At 35.1% G+C, this 21,798-nt stretch overlaps 1 protein-coding gene across 1 annotated transcript in view; it reads right to left on the reverse strand.

Moving 5' to 3' along the window:
* IntS11 (integrator complex subunit 11) overlaps nt 1-21,798 on the reverse strand; it is a 196,938-nt gene that overhangs the window by 51,312 nt on the left and 123,828 nt on the right. The window contains exons 10-12 of the mRNA XM_090403205.1: nt 12,573-12,668; nt 2,824-2,946; nt 2,478-2,567 (exon numbers count right to left, since the gene is read on the reverse strand). Coding sequence (XP_090259331.1) covers nt 2,478-2,567; nt 2,824-2,946; nt 12,573-12,668 — 309 coding nt within the window. The remainder of the gene's footprint in view (nt 1-2,477; nt 2,568-2,823; nt 2,947-12,572; nt 12,669-21,798) is intronic.

The raw sequence follows: 21,798 nt of genomic DNA on the forward strand, positions 1-21,798 counted from the left end.
GCACCTTGTCATATGCCTTTTCCAAATCGACAAAACTTAAATACAGATCTTTGTTATATTCCCATGCTTTCTCGACTATTTGTCGTAACGTGAAGATCTGATCCTGACAGCCTCTATTTGGCCTGAATCCAGCTTGTTCTTCACCAAGCTTTTCTTCCACAATTCTTCTCAACCGTTTCTCAAGTATACTTGCATAGATCTTGCCAGGAACACTCAGTAGGGAAATACCTCTGTAATTCTCACATTCAGTTTTATTTCCCTTTTTATATATGGGTACTATGAGAGCTCTACTCCAATCATCGGGAATTCGTTCCTCAGTCCAGGCTTTCTGAACTATGCAGTGCAGCCACTGTAAGACTTTTATACCACCATACTTCAGCATTTCTGGTCGAATATCATCTACTCCTGCTGCCTTTCCACATTTCAAGCCTTTAATGGCTTTTTCTACTTCAAGCATGGATAGGTATTCCTGACTGCATGCCTGGTCATTGTTTTTTTATCACTGTGCTGTCATCACTGCTTGTTTCATTTAGCAGTTTTTCGAAGTAATTACTCCATACTTCAAGGATATCTTTTTCTCCTGTTTTCATGTCACCTTTATCATCTCTAATTCCTTTTACAGCACTGCCATGCATGGGCTAGAGACAAGAAGAAGAAAAAAGTACTCAAATGATGTGTTTCATGACCAGTTGAAGATTGTAGTCTTTGAGGAAAATGCAGTGAAAGAGACTATTCCAAAGAATAGAAATAGATGGAAATGGAAGATAAAGAAAAGTTCGTTTAGTAGGTTTGGGGCCATACAGTAAATAGATATCGATCAACTGCGATTGTGTTCTTACAGTTTTAGAAGCAGAGGAATGACAGTAATGATTTCAGCAAAACTACGTGTGTGTGTGTGTGTGGAACAGATCTCGCTTGCTATGACTCTTCGCCCACCGCCCTCCCCAGAGATGAAACTACAACTCAAACAATGTCTCAGAGATCCAGACTAAATTGTAAGAACTGATGTATGCAATCAATCTCAAAAGAAGAATACCAAGTGCTTCAAGAGATATCTGACTCTGTATATAAATTCACAGGGGGGGGGGGGTAGAAACTACTTTAAAAGGACCAACAGTCCTTTCCCTCCAAACTAAATTAAAACTACGCTTTTTTTTTTTTTTTTTTGAAGTCCAGGAACTTTTAGGGAGTACCTTGTACATTAAAATCAACCATCTTTGAAACAAAATTTTCTGTTGAAATTTGAATGTTTTTCAATGTTACAAACATCATCAACCTTAAAAAAAGAATACATATATGACACAATTATGCTATATGTTATAATGAAATGGTAACATACTTTATGTGATTTTAGATTTATAATACTGAATGTAGCATAAAACCAGAGATTACTGATTTTATGCATCATTCAGTAATCAGATGTTACTGCAAAGTAGATAAGCTATTGTCTGAATAGACATCACATATGGATGATTATTTTTTCACGAATTTCAGATTTCTATAAAAACTTGAATTTTCATATCATAGCTGTGGATTATATAGAAATAACTGTATCTTCAATTACATGTGTTTGCTTACTGGTTAGTCAATTTTCAAGATGAAACCTGTTTCCATTCTGGAAACTTGGAAACAAGGTTGAGATGGTAGGGTTTTCCAATCCTAACATCTCCATCTGATACTAGCTAACTCAGCTTAAAATATCCAGAATGTTTCACTCTACCACAAAAGAATTCAAACTCAGATTTTTTCAAAGGGTCACATGTCATTCTTCTGCCTGAACATGGAAAAACAAGTTCTGATATGGATAGACATAAATATGTCTTTCCATATCAGAAATTACTAAAATGTATGCGCTAACATTCAAATGGCATTCAATGGCTGATGAGTAACAGTTTAAAGTTTAGAATAACGCACTGCCTGACAGGCTATATACAACCAAGGTCTTATAGTATATACTTAGTAGAACTATTTAACCAGCTGATTAGTCAAGCAGACAGTTTATTTACTCTCCAACCAACAGGCTATGTGTTTGAATCACACTGTCAGCATGAATGCTTGTGAAAATCCTTAAGTGGTAGATGATTCATCACCCTGTGTGAGACAGCCACTATGCCTACTGGAGCCTTGAAGTAGCTTAATAATGTTTCATTTGATCTCCAGAATAGGAACCAGAGCCCTTCACTCACTCACACACAGTACTAGATGTACAATAGATTTGCAATCTTTTAGTGGGTGGAGTCACAAAACTAAGGATATAGATTTACTCATTATGATCACTGCTGGTACAGTAAGCAAATTTGACAATGCTTGGAATGTTAAATTTCTGTACAATGACAAGCTCTTCAAATCATCTGAATGATGAAGTGAGGGTTTCATAAAACACAAGAAATACTAAAAAAAAAGCTAACAAATATGAAACAACTTTGTACATGTGTGTGTGTGTGTGTTGCAGAAGAGGAGTCCAAATGCATACTTACAATTTGTCTATTTTCAAGTTCAACTTTTTTTGCTCCTGTTAAAATTTTATGTCCTACTGTGCCAGATACACAATAACCAGGCATGATTACCTAAAGGAAAATACAATGATTTTTCAACCTCATAATTAAATTTTCATCTTTTTTTCATTTTTTGATCAACTAAAGTTGATAAAATGTCAGCTTATACCAAGAAAAAAATTTCTGAATGGGATAAATGTTACATTAAATCTTGCAAATTATTTTAATTGAAAATGGCAGATCATATCAGTAATCACAAACAAAACCATACTTCTTTTATCAAATAATCAGAAAAGTACAAAACAAACAATTTTGTTATATACTTTACCATGTTGTTTTCATTAGATGCCCATCTTTTAAAAATATGAAGAGATAGACCTGAATGTAGCATGCCAGGAGTAGCAAAAACAACCATAGGACCTGTATTATCTATGTATGCTTTATCAAAAGGCTAGAAAAAAGTAACACAAATAAGATAAAATAATTTATTTCAAACGGTTTATTACTTGTGCATGTGTAGAAAGAGTTGCATTATGTATGAACAATACAGGATTAGATTTCAAGTATACAGAAAGCATGCACAAAAACACATTTTACATAACAGTTCCTAAAGTAATCTAATAAGCACTCAAAAAATTTTATGGATGTCTTAACAATCCGTCTAATCACTGTAGAACATTTTTAACCTTGAGAACAGGGTGAATGCATTAATCTTCAACTTGAAAGGACTGACCCTGAAACCAGAAATGTCATTTTGCAGTCTAAAACAAACATGCAAATGATGATGATGATCATACAAATACAAAGGTTAATGTCCGTTTATATTTTTTTTATAAATTGTTTTCATCAATGAAGTTGGCCAGTCTGGAGAAAAGTGACAAGTTTTTATTTGAATTTTAATTTCTTCTATAAACAGTTTTAATTTCTCCTGGAAAACATGATGCAAGATGTTTAGAGGTCATGGATTGGGATTTTGGTACCTTTATGAAGAAACTTTAGCCGGCCTGGTTGGACGAGTGGTTAGCATATCTGCTCTCTAGCCAAAAGGCCGCGGGTTTGAATCCCACATGGGCATGGATGTTTGAAATTGTCTGTGAAAATACTAGTGGTGGTGGTCAGCAGTAGGTGCCATTGGTGTAGATGATGAATGCAGTTGGCGGATTGAGTGGTGGAGACGGAGAGTTGTGGAGTAGATGCCCTCCCTCGATGAGTCTTTGGACTCCCTAGAGGTGTTATGTAATAATAAGAAGAAGAAATAATAACTTTCTTCATTGTCATTTCACTAATAATCTTGATTAAATGTTAATATTTAAATTTTGCTTATAAATTAGCAACATGGATTACCACTGACCATTACTGCCTAACATAATAACACAATTATGCTACAAAAATAATATATACACAGGTCAATTGGTCAATTTCTACAACAACCAGTGTTACTGCAGAACTGTCCAGACAGACTAAATTTGGCAATAGTAGGATCTCACTCAACGTTTCTTCTTGATGGGGAGGAGGAGGTGGAGAGGATCCAGAGGCGAGTGACCAAGATGATAGCAGGTCTATGGAATGAACCTTATGAGAACAGGTTGAAGATTTGTGGGTTGCAGAAATTGGTTGATAGGTGGAATAGGGGATATATGATTGAGACATTCAAATTGCTAAAGGGTTTCTATAGGATTAATTCAGAGGATATTTTTGAGATCAGGACTGGTGGTGGGAGAACTAGGGGACATCTATGGAAGCTGGGCAAGAGTGTGTTAGCAAGGGTGTTAGAGCTGGGTTCTTTACTTTTAGAGTGGTAAATGAGTGGAATAAGCTGCCAGACTCTGTTGTGGGTGCTATGACAGTGAAGGAGTTTAAAGCAAGGTATGATAGATACTGTGAGAATGTCGAATAGTTGTGTGGACATGATGTTTAGGGCCTCCCTCGATGAGTCTAAGGACTCCCTGGAGTCACCCGTAATAATAGTAATAATAAAAGCATAAAACAGTAACGCAAGTAAAGAAATATCTATAATGATAAATAAAAAAGTACAAACATAATCTTGAAGTTGTAAGTTTACTTATTTTTTATTTATTTTAGGAACAGTTTATTGCAATAATGATGATATTTAAGCATGTAAGTATTTAAACCTACTTAAGAGAGTTTTTGAAGGAAGCCAGAGGACCTGAAAAACAAGTGTACCTAAATAGAGAAATAATCAAGGACACCAACAAATCGAAGTATATGAGATCCATTATTAATGTGAAGAACTGTATTCAGAAGATAAATACTAGGAATGGCTAGAACAATAGTCAGAGACTTTCTGAAGTCTGGAAGGATGGATCTATCACTACAGGAACAAAACTAAGGATGCTAGATACTGCCTGCTTTTTCAGTAACTATCCATGGATATGACACTTGGAACCTAAAGAAGTCTTATAGGAATAGGACAGATGCTTTTGAGATATGGTATTATAGGAGACTATTGAAGATCTCAAACACTGAAAAGGCACACAAAATGGATCCTAGAAAGGATCAGTAGAACTTTAAGACTTCTTAAGAACACTGACAGAAAACAAAACCTGAAATGCTTAAAGAATAAAAGATGGACTTCTCAAAATAGTAAGAGATGGCAAAGTTCCTGAAAAGGAAGTAGACCCTCAATGAGATGGATGGATGAATGCTATGCCTGAAGTGATTGGTTTTCAGAGATCTGAAGCTCAAGAATAGCTCGCAATAGGACCACCTGGGAAGAATTTGTGACAAACAACAAAGTGCAGAGTGACCATATGGCATCTGATGTCCAGTGAAATTACAGAGACCCAAACCACATCCATTTCAAGCATGTAGCAATCAAATGGTGTCACAGGCTAGTTGCAAGATATGACAAAGGCCTGAATCTATCAGTAATGAATAACATGCTCTAAGTCATTCCTAGAGATGGAATCTGAGCAGTGGTTGTGGCACTTCGACAACAGTGTACTCTTGTCGAGGTGCCACATTATAGCAAAGAGACTTTCTATATGAGTCGCTGCATGTCACTATTGTATGTTTTCGTCTGTTACCCAATCAAAATGAAATGTACAACAATGATAATGTCACTGTGATTAAAATAAACTTCCCTCAAAAACTAATTTCAACAAAAACTGTCAAATCAAACAAAATACATAAAAGATGCTAAATTCTCTACAAAAATCACTTTCACATTCATTTTACCAATGTCTTAACATATACAGGGTGTCTCAAAAAAATGTACACACACTTCAACAGCTGATAACTCACTTAATTTTCATTATTTTGCAGGTTTAACGGATTTGAAATAATGGCTGAAACCAGACTAAGCTTTGAGGAAAGAAAATTTATCCTAAAATGCTACTTGAAGTATGAAAACGTAGTGGAAGTGCAAAGACAGTTTAGAAGAGAATTTCACCGAAATCCACCTAAGAGACTTACTATCACTCGAATTAGAGATAAATTTGAAGAAGATGAAACTGTTCAAAATATCCATTGGCAATGTTCAGGAGGACCACGAACAGCTACGAGACCCGCAACAGAAGAAAGGTTGATTGAAACGTATCGTCAAAGTTCAGGAAAATCTGTGCGACAAGTGTCTTGTGAGATAGGAGTATCAAAATCAAGTGTCCATCGCATGTTGAAGCACAGTTATTGGAAAAGTTACATTCCAAGAAGAGTATATGCTCTCAAAGAAGATGATCCAGATAGGAGAATGCAGTTTTGTGAGTGGTACTTGGAAAAATGTGAAGAGGACGCACAATTTCCAAGATGAATTGTGTGGAGTGATAAGACCACATTTAAATAAAATGGGTCAATTAACCATGACGATTGCACTTACTGGGCACCTGAGAATCTGCATGTTATGGAGGAACATCATGTAAATTTGCCAGGAGTGATGGTGTGGTACAGCTTATCAGCACATGGATTAATTGGACCATTCTTTTTCGTTGGTACTGTAACTGGTGCCAATTACTTGAACTTGCTGCATTAAGTTGTCATGCCATGTATTCAAGAGGAGTTTGAGGATGAGGACTTTTATTTTCAACAAGATGGGACATCCTCACACTACCATCGAGATGCGAGGGTCTATCTTGATGAGACTCTAAAAGAAGAGGTTCTGTAGAATACCCCAGACGTTCACCAATCTCATGCCAATGGACTTCTTCTTATGGGAATTTATCAAGGATAAAGTTTACACTTCAAAACTGGCAACAGTCGACGACCTGAAAGCAGCAATCGAACGAGAATGCGCCCAACTACAAGATGAAATGATTCTCAGTGCTTGCAATTCCATTGCTGCACGTTATCAGTGGTGCCTGGACCAGGTCGGTCATCAGTTTGAATACAGACATTGAGGGATGAAAAGTACATTTATGTAGTGTACTTTACAATGTGAAAGTTGTATTATAATAAATTCCAACTTTATGATCATTCAAAGTGTGTATACATTTTTCTGAGACACCCTGTATATACTAACTTAATGACACATTATCACTTACACACACCTATTTCAAACTTATTCTTGGCAGAAACATAAATTGTATCTACACCCATCATAGTCCACATAAAATGCCCAAATTACACACTCCATGACTGCTTTTGCACAAATGCATGGCACCTGTGCTTTGTGAAATCTGAGACTGCTTGCCAGAGAATGCCAAATTTAGAATCACTGCTTTTGACAAAAATGAAAGAGTTTGAGAACAGGAATCGAACCTGGGAGATTCAGCCAGAGAGGCATGTGGTGAGGTTGTCTGCAAAGATAGAAAAATCAGAACTCCATGGTGGACACAGGAAGTTAACACGTTCATTGCCAAGCTGAAAATTGGAATTTCGTGTGGTGGCCAAATTTTTTTTACTTGATAGCGACGTCCACGAGATAACGTGTGACTGGCAATGAATGTGTTAAAGAGGCAGTGAAGGAAAAGAAGAAAACATATCAAAAGTCCCTGACAAATAAGTCAGCTTATGCTCCTAGAGAATACAGAGACAAATGAAAGAAAGCTAAACACTGTGTAAAACTAGCTAAACAAAAGTCATGGGAGGACTTTGGCAAGACCATAGAAAATAAATATCAAGAAGGTGGCAAAATATTCAGGAGGTTATTGAAGAAGCTTAGAAATGGAGTTAGAGATGATAAAGTGACATGAAAACTGGAGAAAAAGATATCCTTGAAGTATAGAGTTATTACTTTGAAAAATTGCTAAATGAAACAAGTAGTGATAGTACAGTGGTAAAAAAACGCTCAACGGGCATACAGTCAAGAATACATCCATCCTTGAAGTAGAAAAAGCCATCAAAGGCTTGAAATGTGGAAAGGCAGCAGGAGTAGATGATATTTGACCAGAAATGCTGAAGTATGATGGTGTGAGTGTCTTACAGTGGCTGCACTGCATAGTTCAGAAGGCCCGGACAGAGGGACAAATTCCCGATGACTGGAGTAGAGCTCTCATAGTACCCATATATAAAAAGGGAAATAAAACTGAATGTGAGAATTACAGAGGTATATCCCTACAGAGTATTCCTGGTAAGATATATGCAAATATACTTGAAAAATGGTTGAGAAGAATTGTGGAAGAAAAGCTTGGTGAAGAACAAGCTGGATTCATTTCAAATAGAGGCTGCCATGATCAGATCTTCACTTTACGACAAATAGTGGATAAATCATGGGAATATAACAAAGATCTGTATTTAAGTTTTGTCGATCTGGAAAAGGCATATGACAAGGTGCTAATAGAGAAGCTATTCAATACGCTACAGTTATATGGTGTCAATGGGGCATTATATCAAGCAATACTTAGTCTATTGAGTTGTAAGTCAGGTTTAGAAATTGAAGGAAGTACAGGAAGATAGTTAATGTTAAATCTGGTGTTAGACAAGGATGTACATTATCCACTCTGTTACATTATCTATATGGATCACATTATGAAGGAAAGTGGTATTAAACATGATATCAAAATTGGAGATGTTAATGTCAGCTCTTTGCTTTATGCGGATGATGTTATACTTCTAAATAAATCCACTACAAGTCTGCAAGATTTCCTGACTAAATTGAATAACTGTTGTAATAGAGATTCCCTGACTAAATTGAATAACTGTCATAATAGAGATTTCCTGACTAAATTGAATAACTGTTGTAATAGATATGGTATGAAGATCAGCAATAAAAAAACAAAGACAATGAAAATAGGTAGAATCGTTGAAAATGTCAACTGTGTTTTGAACGGGGAACCTGTGGAACAAGTAAAACATTTCAGCTACTTAGGCACGATTTTTACTGAAGATGGTAAATTAAATATAGAAATAGACAACAGAATCAGCAAAGAAATCATCTTGCATCATACAAAGAATGATGTGAGGTGATAACAGAGTACATGAATGGTGTTTGGAAGATGTGCTGAAAATAGATGTTCATACATTCACTGGCTCTGACAAAGACAAAACCTTGCAATTGGTGACAAGATAGTGCTGAGATTCAAAGGTTGAAAATGTAGAGCAGTTGATGAAGAAGAACTCTCAAATGAAGACCTTATAGAGCTGGGCACAGAAAGTTGAAGAAAAAGAGAGAAAAGACAGAACAACAACAAGAAGCTGAACCCTCCCAAAAAAGGTTTACAGTGCAAAAATTGCAAGAGACATTTGGCTTTGTTAATAAGGCAATTCAGTTGTCTAAATTGCCTTATTAACAAATGAATCCTAACATGGAGAGATTTAGCAAAGTAGACAATGGTACAAACTGCAATTGCTGCTACAGAGAAATTTATGCAGAAAAGGAAATGCAAATTGTGCAAACTAAGTTGGACATAATGTACAAATTTTTAGAGGCCCACTCCTGCTCTCATCCCCCCCCCCCCCCCCCCACACACACACACACCACCACCACCACCAGAAGATGAGCCTAGACCTTTCACAAGTTATGTTCTGGTGAACCATCCTCAGAACTTTGTTGCAATTTTTGAATATGAAAAATTTGTTATTGATTACCTAGCCTCTTCTGATGAATTCTCAAATTAATAATTGAAGAATTATTTCAAGAATTACTTTGATAAATGTTTTGAAGAATTACTCATGCTCCATGTGTTTCCATCTTATTATTTTACTGATAAGTGCAACCTCATGTTTCATTATTTATTACAGTGCATTACTGTATACAAAAATTTGATGTTAACTTTTTACATTATATTACTTCACTATAAACAAAGAGTCAAATTAGTTAAAAAATATAACAAAACAGAAATATACATTTTAGCATTTCACAAGTGGCCTGAAGTTTCAGTTTGTCAACAAACTGAAATCTGATTTTGCAAAAGCCATCAGATGCCAATTCTACTCATCTGTGCTTCCACTTCTCTCTTTCTCCTCAATCCAGATGACACCACTGTTACAGCTGTTACCCTAAAAATAAAGCTGACTTCTTGGTATCACTCTTCTCATCTCCCAACTTCTACATACATGACCAAGGCAAACTGCTTCCTGTGGTTCAACAAAAAACATCAGAAGAATACCATACAACTTAGACACTAAAAAATATTCTTGTTCCAATGACATCTCTCTCTCTCTCTGGCTGTACTCAAAACATTGTGCTCAAGAGCACATCTATCCTATATCATCTCTATAATCTTTTATACTTGGCACTTATTTCAATGTGTAGAAGCCAGCACATATCCAAGTTATCCCCCCCCCTTCACAAAAAAGGGATGTGAGTCAGCCATTAAACAATTCTTATTGTCATCACCTCAATCCTCTCCAGAATAATGGAGAGGATTGAGTCATTGACATTCAACTTCCCTGCTACCAGTTAATCAATGACTATTATGGATTCCACCAACCAAGATCCATAGCCAATGTCGCTCACCAATGAACACATGGCATAGAAATGTTTGGAGAAATGGGTGCCACTTGACATTTCCAAAGCATTTGATCATGTTTGGCTTCAGTAAAGTAAACCTATCCTATGTTGTCTAACTGCCATCCTCTGTAACTGGATAGCAAGCACTCTCTCTCTCTCTCTCTCTGGTCATTCAACGCATATCCTCTGGGCTCTGTTCTATCATGTACCCTCTTTCTCCTATATAAATCATCTACTGTCAATCACCAATAATCTTATCCACAACTTTGCTGATGAGAATAATACTCTTCATTTGTCATAATCATTTGACAAACCATACAATGCTTAAACGCAAGCTTCAAGATCATCTGCAACCTTAAACGGTGATCTTCATATCATCCTTCAATGGGGTGAGGATAACATGGTCAACTTCAGTGTTACTTAAACAGTCTTGCTTTTTTTTTCTCAAAAAAGGAAAAAAAAAAGGGGGGGGATATTAACTCATCTGCCTTATCCTCAAAAATATACATCAATAGCTTCTTCAGTCTCTACTTTGGTACATCTTCAGCTGAAATTTTGAGTAGGAATGGGGAATGAAGGTCGTTCTGGTGGTGAGAATAATTTCTGTGACTCACTCAGAGTAGCTGTTTCAGTTAGCAAAATGGCAGCAATAGTCAGACAATGGATAGGAAGAGCAGAAGTTCCAAAGATAGATCATCTCAACTGATATTTTTGTATTGAAGGACATGAGGTTAGGAGTGGTTGAAGGGAGGAAATTCTGTGTGATCTGAGTTACCAAGGGATACACCACAGAGTTACCTCTCCTTCTAGATATACTACCAAGTTACCTCTATGGAATATCAGGAAGGAAAATCAATTAAAGAAACTTGCTAGACATGAAATCAAGCTTGATTAAAAAAAAAGTAAACAAAATTGCTCAAGAAATTGATGGTTTGCTTCATGTTGATAGAGGTCATGTGTTTAGTTAACAGGGAAAAATATTTGAATCAGGAGGTTGTCAAATGGAAGAGGATGTGCAGGATGACAAACAACCAGGCCATGTGATTATCTCACAAAACTAATAAAAATGTAAAAAAGATCAGGATTCTTGTGATATTCTACAACTCTACATTCAAGTTTTAACAGACTCATGAAAGGATTTGAGAAAGAAGGGGAAAGGGTGTGATTTGAGAAGCTGTAGTTGGCTTTTATACCAAGATAATAGCCCAATTCACAACGAAATTTCAGCATACCAGTTTTTAATTGAAAACACTAATACTAACATTCAGACAAGCTCCATACTTGCCAGATCTGTCTCCATGCAATGTTTTCCTTTTCCCAAAATTGCGAAGTTTGCTCAAAAAAATCATTTTCAACTAAAGACATACATAAGGTACTATGCAGGTACCTTATGTATGTCTTAATCAAGTTTTTTTTTCTTTTTGAAATTCATCTCATTATTTAATAGCCACACCTCATGTATAATAGCATGTTATCTATTTTACAAGCTTAAAACAAACCTGAAGGGTTTTTTGTGGAGGGGGGGGAGAATCATGCCACATCTTTGTAAGACTGTTTAAAGTGGTGCTAGTTGCATATGCTTAGAAAATGCTCTTAGCATCCTCGAGAAGATTCAAACCTGTCTTTCCAACCAAAAGGTATACATACCTCTCCTCTGGTTTTGTTAGAATTATAAATGAAGAAACTAAAGTGCTATGAAGCCAGCATACACATCTAGTGTGCTTGTTGTGCAGGAAGAAAAACCTGTATTTCCAAAAGAGAGCATACCTGACATCTCCATATGAAACTGAATAACTCACTTGCAAGTGAAATGCCCTTAGAAAGATTACTTGCATCATAAATAAGAATGAAATCCAGGTTTTTCTAACTAAATCTTGCAATGTCCTTGTATTCACATCTATGGAAATGTGTCTCCCATTCTTCTGAGTTAAGATTACAGACACTATTGGAAGGAACTGAATGACTAATGAAACAATAATGCTATAAAAACAGTTTCCAATTTCCACAATAATAAAACACACACACACACACACACAACCAAATTTTTATTTTTAACATATGAAGGTAAGCACAACACAGTGTATAAATAAATACAATGAACCTAGTAATACTGCCATGGAAGTACTGTGTATCTTTTTTCGTTTGTTTCTTTTAGCATTTTTAACATTATATTAATTAGCTAGCGGACTAATTAATTTTATGCACTACTGATTTTTGACAGGATGACATACCTTTATGTGCTTGAAATCAAACATATTCCTTTGCACAAAAGTCTTCCGAATCTTCTGATTAGTCCAAGTTATGAACATCTTATAGTAATTGGTAGCCTGTAATGAAAAAACACAGCAAAATTCTCTCCCTCCACTTCTTTTATGAGCTTTAATTTATCAAAGTAAAAAGTACATGCAGACACATAGCTCTACACATGTTAAATACAATTCATGGATTTTTAATAACTCTCCGAAATACTAATGAAGATGGTCATTTGCTTCTTGGCATGCAAATACATCTGAAGCATTTTTTTCTCACAGTAACTGACTGTCATTCAATCTTAAGGCAGTCAAGTTATAACTAAGAGGTGCGAGTGGCATCTGTATACCTATAGAAGTGAATGACAACATTCACTGAAGTCCAACCTTCTCGTGGTTGGTACTCCCATTTAGTATGTATGCACTGGATGCTAAACAAATCAGGATGAGCTGGCAATATGGGTTTAACTGACCAAACGGTATTCTATAATGGCTTAAATTGAAAGAAAACGATGATACAATGTAATGAAATCTCATGCTGAGTGGGACATTGTCAGATAAGCAACTTTCCTGTTGTTTTCATTGGGGAGCAGGGTGCAGAGCAAAAAGTCTATTACAGAAACACTCATAACATCAGCAGAATTCAAAATAAGCACCACAATGTAAGAAGTATCAACAGAAAAGAAGTAGAACTGACAGGAAGAGTATTTAACACTAAACATGAAGATAAACTTCTTAAGAAGTTTATCTTCATGTTTAGTGTTAAATCAGAGTGATATGGACAAACATAAAAATGAGGAATTGGACAATGAGATTTATTTGTACCTATGGCCTCACAGAAGGGTTTACTTTAAGGAAGAAGTGCAGGAATTTTTTGAGTATTTGTAAAAAAAAAAAGAAAAAAAGGACAAGTTGGTCTATGTTGGAGATCTAGATAGCAGAGAAGGAAATGAACACCAATTATATAAAAATGTTTTGGAAAAAGAGCAACACTAGTAATAATAGTAAGCACCTAACCAATTTCTGTTCAGGACACAGCTGTCTAGTCATTACTAATATTTTCCAACATAGAGTGCACAAACTTGCATGGAGGGAAGACACAGAAAATAAGGAATTCTTTCTTTTAAGGTTACACAGTGGTCAGCATTTATAGGGAAGAATTTATGGAGACAACACACGTTAGAATAATTACTTTACATTAAGCAAGTAATAATCGACGTTTCGACCTCTGTATTGAGGTCATCATCAGGAACAAAGATATGTACAATATACAAGCTACATGCCACTTCACTATACAAAAGTAAAATAAATCTAAATGTTTGTTAATCATTTATCCTAGCCTGACCACTGGTGAGAATAAAAAAGAGAAAAACGGAAGTACATTAAACAATTTCTACAGTCCTTTCATATCAAGATTTTCTTCTGTCTGGAGTTGTTCTGGTTGCTATGCGAGTTGAAGATGGGGTCCTCCACATTCTTGGAATAATTAATCCATCATTTTTGTTCAGATTTGGATGATGTTTCAGCATTTCACAAGTTTCTTTAAATTTTCTTTCCAACCAGGTTTTGGCACGGTGTAGGGACTAAGTGCCTTTCCAGTCAATTCTGTGGCATGTTTGGGGTGTGTAGTGCGATAGGTCTGTTTTACCATAGTGGAGGTATTTAATGTGCTGTTTCTGTTCATCTTTTCTGATTGGGATGGTGCGTTCCTGTTTCCCCTATGTAAGGTAGGTTACAGGTACACTGAATTTTGTAAACCCCTGGGTGGGCAAGGTATGGAAGAGGATCATTGGAGGAGCTAAGTAAATTTCTTAATTTTACCAGGGGTTTGAAGGTTGTCTTGATGTTGTATTTAAGTACTGTTCTATCTATTTTTTCTGAAATGCCCCTAATGTAGGGTATGGCTATGGCATTCTTGTAACCTTTTTTTTTTGCTTTTAGTACATTTTTTATGGAGGACCTTGTGGACTTTTTTTTTTACTGTAGTCATTTTTTACAAATGTTAAGTTCATCATCAAATTCCTGATATATACCCTCAAGGAGTGTACAGGATATGATAGTATTACATGAAAAATTTACATCATTACTAATTTCCTATCTACAATTTTCCTCCGAATCAGTCTGTTAAATGTCAAGACTCCAATATTATCGGGTATTATATTTCTATCTTCTAAGGCACTTTTTACTGTATCAATCTACCTATATCTTGGTCTTTCTCTGGGTCTTTTTACTGCCAACTTGGCAGAGAACACTTGTTTTGCTAATCTTTCCTCTCCCATTCTGTTTAAGTGACCATACCACCTGAGATTAGCTCTGCTAATGCATTCCTGGATGCTGACAATATCAAGTTCTTTCCTAATATCCTCGTTTTTAATATGATATTGCCATTGATGCCATCTGTTCATGCCCCTAATCTTTCTCAGGACTCTCATATTTGCAGTCTCTAGTCTTTGGTCAAGTGTTTTACTTCTAACCCAGCTCTCAGATCCATAAGTTAAAATTGGTTTGAACACTGTCTTGTATACTGCTAATTTAGTGTGTTGACTAATTTCTCTCTTATTCCATATAAATTTATTCAGTTGACTTCCTACCATACCAGCTTTGTTGATTCTGAAGTGTACTGATGACTCTTAGTTTTTGTGTTGGATGATGGTATGAATTTTTATGTATGCATTGGCCTGTATGTGTAGGTTTGCAGTAGACCATGAAGAAGAGGCAGCCTGAGGGAAAATGTGTGATGAATGTGTCTAGAAAAGAAAGAGAGTTGTTGTTTTCAATTTCAATGGTGAATTGGATATGAATTGGAAACAGAAAGAAAATAAGGAAAGTGGATAGTCTTACTAGAAAAGATATTGCTAGATATTGTTTATACTAATAATTTCACAGTGGTTCAGGATATAAGAGTAGACAGGAGATTCAAAATCAGAAGCAATCAAAATTTAGATTCGGGCAAGATAAAAATGAATATCATAATGAAAAGAAAATATGTACAAAAGTTTTACAAATTACAAAGAATCAAAGTCAATTCAAGAAAAAATGAGAGATGGAAAACAGAACCAAATTTTGGAGAATGTGGCAAAATCAGAATAAATTGTTTAATTCCAGGAAGACACATTGAAAAGATAGAAAAAGCCAAACTTCATGGCAGACTCAAGAAGTTAAGGAGACAGTCCTGGAAAATAAGATATCATAATGAACGTTCATAGCAAGTTAAGTCAGCATGTGACTTAAGAAAATAGAGAAAAACATAAGAAAGCTAAGTTATATGCAAAAGTAGCTAAACAAACACAATGAGAAGACTGATAAGAATATAGTAGATGTGTGTTGTTGAAAGTTTTTTCACTTGGTTATAAATTAAAGATGCCTTGGCATCTTTTATGGATCTGGCTCCCACTGAAGAGACCTCAATAAATGTCGAAATTGGTCTGGGTAGTGGCCCTTCTCATAATGCATAGCATTATACACATTCAAAAGAACATTGCTAAGGCAATTAAGACTACTTGTATATAGTCACTAGCCTCTATATACAAGTAGCCTAATCATGAAGATACTCAGCATGCAAATTTTGTTTCCTTACACTTGGATAAAGGATTAAAAAGAATATAATTTTTTGGTATCGTTAATTTAATAGAAGATAAATATCAGGAGGCTATTAAAAAAGGATAGAAATGGAGAAAGAGTACTCAAATTCCAGATGATTGGAGTACAGCTCTCATAGCTCATCCATAATAACGAAAATGAAACTACGTGAGAATTACAGAGCAATTTCTCTATTAAGTGTTCCAGGTATGATTTATGCAAGTATACTGAGAAGGGTAAGAGAGACATGGAAGAATAAACTTGATTCAGGCCAAATAGGATTCAAGTCAAGATTATATTTTACTTTAAGACAAACAGTTTTGTAAATCTGGAAAAGGCATATGACAAAGAAAATTTCCAAGTGTACAATAATATATAGTGTAAAGATTATACCAAACATTGTCCAGTCTACATTCAAGCTGCAAGTCAGAACAGATGGAGATACAGGCAGATGGTTTGATATAAAATCAGGTGTAAGACAATAATAGTACACACCATCTTCACACTTTTTCATCACCTATACAGATCATGTTATGAAAGAAAGTGGTTTTAAACCTGGTATAAAAATTTGAGATGTTAACCTCTATTTTGTACTTTATATATGATGTTAAATTCTCAAATAAATGTAGCACATGTCTTCAGGTTTCTTAGTAAATTGAATAATATATAACAAATATAACATACAAATATAAGCTATAACAAATCTGGCATGAAAATCAACTACAAAAAGAAAAATAACGAAAATAGGTGGAACATGGAAAATACTGACTGCATTTAGGCACAATTTTTAGCGAAGGTGGCAAATTAAATTTGGAAATAGATAACAGAATAAGCAATGCTGATATGGTCAAAAGCCAGTTGCCAAAACATTAAACCAGAAGTATAGAAGACAATGTTGAAATTATGAGGGTGGTCTGAAAAGTTCTAGGCCTAACAACGAAAATTTATAATTTCAGATTATTTTTATTTTTCAACATAATCTCCCTCAAGACTAATACATTTACTCCAGCGATGCTCCAACGCCATTATCCCATCCCTGTAGTGGTTCTCAGTAAGATCTGCAAAATATCCCTCTACAGCTATAATCACCTCTTGATTTGAAGAAAAACGCTGACCAGCGAAGAAGAGTTTTAGTTTTGGGAAGAGATAGAAGTCAGAGGGAGCTAAATCTGGGGAATAGAGTGGATGTTCCAACAATTCATAGTGCATATCCCTTAATTTTCCCATTGCCAAAACACTTTTGTGGGCAGGTGCATTGTCCTGATGAAAAATGATTTTTTTCTTCTGCAAACCGGGTCTTTTCTCACAAATTTTTACGTCTAGTCTGTTTAAAAGATTGGAATAATATTCCCCGCTTATTGTTTTACCCTTTTCAAGATAATAAACAAAATGCATCTCAAAACACTGATGCCATGACCTTTCTTGCTGATGGAACCAACTTTGTCTTCATTGGTGCTGAACAGCTGGCTTCTGTCCACTGTTTTGACTGCTGTTTGGATTCTGGTGTGCAATGGTGAATCCAAGTCTCATCCATAGTAATAAATGGAAGCACAAAATCAGTTTTATTCTTGTTAAAACGCTCCAAGCACTGTTCAGAGATTTTCATGCGAGTGCATTTTTGATCTGCTGTGAGCAAGCGCAGCACCCATCTTGCACAAAGCTTTTTCATATGCAATTCTTCATGCAAAATATATTCTACACATTCTTTTGAAATGCCTATAGTCTCAGCAGCTCTTTGACTCGCCAGTCATCCAATACCATATTGTGCACTTGATCAATGATTTCTTGTGTTGTTACACTTTTTGGACGTCCTTCACGTGAATCATCTTCGAGGCTAGTACGGCCACGTTTAAACTCGGCAGCCCATTTCTTAATTGTTGAAAATGAAAGAGAAGAGTGCCCATAAACTTTTATGAATTTCTTTTGGCATTAAACTTTTTTTTTACAAAGAATTTTATAACTGCACGATACTCAATTTTATCCATTTCAAGGGATATAGACAACACTTTTGCTTTAGACAGCTGTATAAAACAAATTACTTGATAGAATGACTTGCAATTTCATGTGGATGCTTATGATAGATGTACCAACTTAGAAAAAAAAATCTTTTGCTGATAATGTTGCCATGTATGGTCGAGGCTGAGAACGTTTCAGACCAACCTCATAATTCTAACTTATGGATCTAAGAACATTGGTGTAGAAATAAAACAGTTAATCAGACTAGAGACCACTTATGAAAACTCTAAGGAAAATCAGTGAAGTAAAGAAATGGCATTAATGGAAGAATCACATTAAAGATATTAGAAAGGAACATGATACTGTTAGCATTCAGGAGTGTATGAGAAGAGCTAATCTACCCTAATTAGAGAAGAGCTAATTTACATCACTTATACAGGATGGGAGAGGAAAAGTTAGCAAAACAAGTGTTTGATGCTAGGATGGTGAGGAAATACCCCTCCACCCCACCTACCAAAAAACTATGCAAACCAATACCATTAAAGTACATCAGATGGCTGAAATATAAGGTCTAACAATACTGAAATTAAAAAAAACAGACTATTTTGCAGAAAAATTATTATAGTCATAATATAGGGATATCATGTAGTACTAGCACAGTATCAAACACGTCACAAAGAGTGCATACCACAAACTTGATGATGACGATAAAATTAAAATTGCCACTTGGCTAAGAAAGGTAATGCTAATCAGGAAGTTGCATCCTTTCTGCATTTGGCAGGCTGATATTTACAAATTCATCAACCTTTATGGGATGCTAGTTTTAATTTTATTTTAGAAAAAATTGTAAAACTTAAAACTTAAATTAATTTTTTTAAAGACCAAATCTGCACACAGTAGTCCAGGTGCAATTGTATCAAGACCTTGAAAAGAAGGAAAACAACTTCCTTATCCTTACATGTCAATGTTCATTTCAACATCGCAATTATCCTCTGAGACGTGCAATTTTTGCAATTGACCTTTGAATTTCAGTTTCATATCTACCATAACTCCAAGATTTCTAGCATCATCAGTTTCTTGAAGCATAATCCCACCAGTATAATATGGCAGTGGAAATCTCATCCCGTCAAAGTGCATAACTTTACAATTACTAATATTGAATTGGTGTCCGTTATTATTTGCCCATTGTTCCAGCTTATTTAAATAATTCCCTAAGTAATATATATATCAGTAACATCAGAAAATAATTGAAAATCTTCAATCAGGTCATTCCCAATATTATTAATGTATAGATTGAACAACAATGGTACGACTCATCACCTGGGTACATCAACACTTTTCAGGTTTCAGGCATCCACTTATCCAAGTCAAGAGTTTATATTCAAATTCCATATTCTGCAGTTTATGCAACAGCCTTTCATGTAGTATCCTATCAAATGCCTTAGCAAAGTCTAGCAGTATCACAGTGTATCTATTTCTCATATAATCACAATTTATAATTGCTTATATTTTTGCAATTGTTTCCTTATGTTAGTATTTATTTGTTTTGGTTTTGTAACATGCATAGTTGGCACTTGCGATGTGCCCAATAATGATATTTATGTTAAAATGAAATGTAAAGTAGGTGAGATTTATTGTACTTACCAGATATCTGAAAACTGTAATAATTTCAATGGTTGTTTATGGTAATTCACCATTGTTAAGTGTTGTGATATCTGTCACTCATTGTAAAGACATTCTCTTTTCGCCAACGATGATAATGTGTCAGAAATTACTAACTTCTCGATTGCCGCTTAGTAGAATAAGTGCGCATGCTCACCAAGGAGATTTATGGGTGATTGACAGCTGGCAAAAAGAATGTTCAGTATCTGGGTAACAGGAAATGAGAGAGAGAGAGAGAGAATGGAAGTCTGAGAATGCAGACCAGAGAATTTTTAGGAAGCTAAGAAAACTTAACAGTCAGAATATATTAACAGAAGATTCCAAAAAGGAATTGTAATAAGGTGAATCGTTAAACTGTTGAGAGTTGAGACTGTCATCAAGTGAACAGTAATAAAAGAAGATATTAAGTAGTAGATGTTCTATTTCAATGTTCGAATAAACACAAAATAAACACAAAAAAGTTCATCTTCTGTCTCAAGGATGCCAGTGATATTAATTATTTTATCGGAACAAGTGAAATCTGAAACTGTACAGAGGCTTTAATGAAGAGGCTTGACTTTCATTTGAAGTTTATAAAGTAATAAAGGAAACTGTTTTTTTCTCTGGTAATAAGTTTATGATTTGTCACCTTGTAAATAAAACTGCCTTAGGTGAGAATATTTATTCTCAATGAAACTGAGGATAACCAGAACAATATGTGCTAAATAAGAAAACACTACACAGTTCTCTGGAAGTTAAGTTTTAGCTTTTGAGGAAAGCCTGATAAAAAAACTGGCTCTGATGAACATTTATTGTTTGTGGAAATTGTTGTAGAAAACAATATTCAGACTAATTAAGTAGATGTGAAATAAACCACTAATAAATCATCAGTTTCATTAAATGCATATTTTTTTATTTGGTCTTGAGTCAATTAATTCCTGGATTCTAAAAATAATAGTTAAAAGTCATTGCACCAATCAGAGTGAACTTTTGTATATTTACTTTACAAGAGTTCACTCTGTTTTTACACTCATGTAAAAACAGTCTTTTACAGACATACAACATAAACGGTGCAGCAGACAGGATTTTTAACATAACTGGAGCAGTTAACATGATTTAAATAACCATATCCTATCAAATTCCTTAGCAAAATCTAACAGTATCACAGTGTATCCATTCCCTTCTCCAACTCAGCTGTAATATTATCATAAAATATAAGCAAACTGCTAAAACATGACCTCCCTTTAGTAAACACATGCTGTTCTTTGCAAAGTAAGCTTGTCTGTCAACCTATTTATGTATGTGAGTTCTTACCAGTTTATCTAAAATCTTCATCACCATTTCAGAGATACTGAAAAGTCAGTTGTCCCACTACTGACTTCTCAGTATCTCTGAATGTGTAATGGAACTATTACACATTTTTTTTTATTCCTGTGGGATCTTCCCTAAGCTGAAGTTATACTCAAGTTATACAAACATGTCAAGGGCCAAGCCAATTCGACTGAGCATGCCTTAAGCATACATGCTGATATTTTAACTTGAGTATAACATAAGGTTCAAAGAGCTGTTGCATATTGAATTAATATCCATTATGCAACAGCTCTTTGAACCTCATTCTTACGAACCTCTATCTCTTCATCCAGTATAGTGGTGGCACGTGTGCTATGTTACATACAACCTGGGTGATAGACCTTAGCAAAGTGACCACTTTTTTATCTGAAAAATCTCACCTACATCTGACACTACATCTGCATTCAATAAAGTTCTTCTTCCACATGAATTTTTTTTCTTTTGGATTGTTCTTTTCATACTCCGATTTACAATACTCGTTACTTTTCTGGCCTGTGCTTTATATATTTCATAACTCCTCTTACCCTTATTCTCAGGGTATCCCTTCCATATCATCTTTTTCTGGATCACTTGCTTAATAAGATTGCACATCCATTTTACTTCCACTGTATTTGTTTTTCAAACTCTAGGGATATATTCAGATACTGCCTCATTTAAGCATCTTTCCAAAGATTTCCATTCA

The sequence above is a fragment of the Typopeltis vanoorti genome, chromosome 13, assembly GCF_054136105.1.
Source record: "Typopeltis vanoorti isolate ZY-2024b chromosome 13, IOZ_Tvanoo_1.0, whole genome shotgun sequence".
NCBI lineage: Eukaryota > Metazoa > Arthropoda > Arachnida > Uropygi > Thelyphonidae > Typopeltis > Typopeltis vanoorti.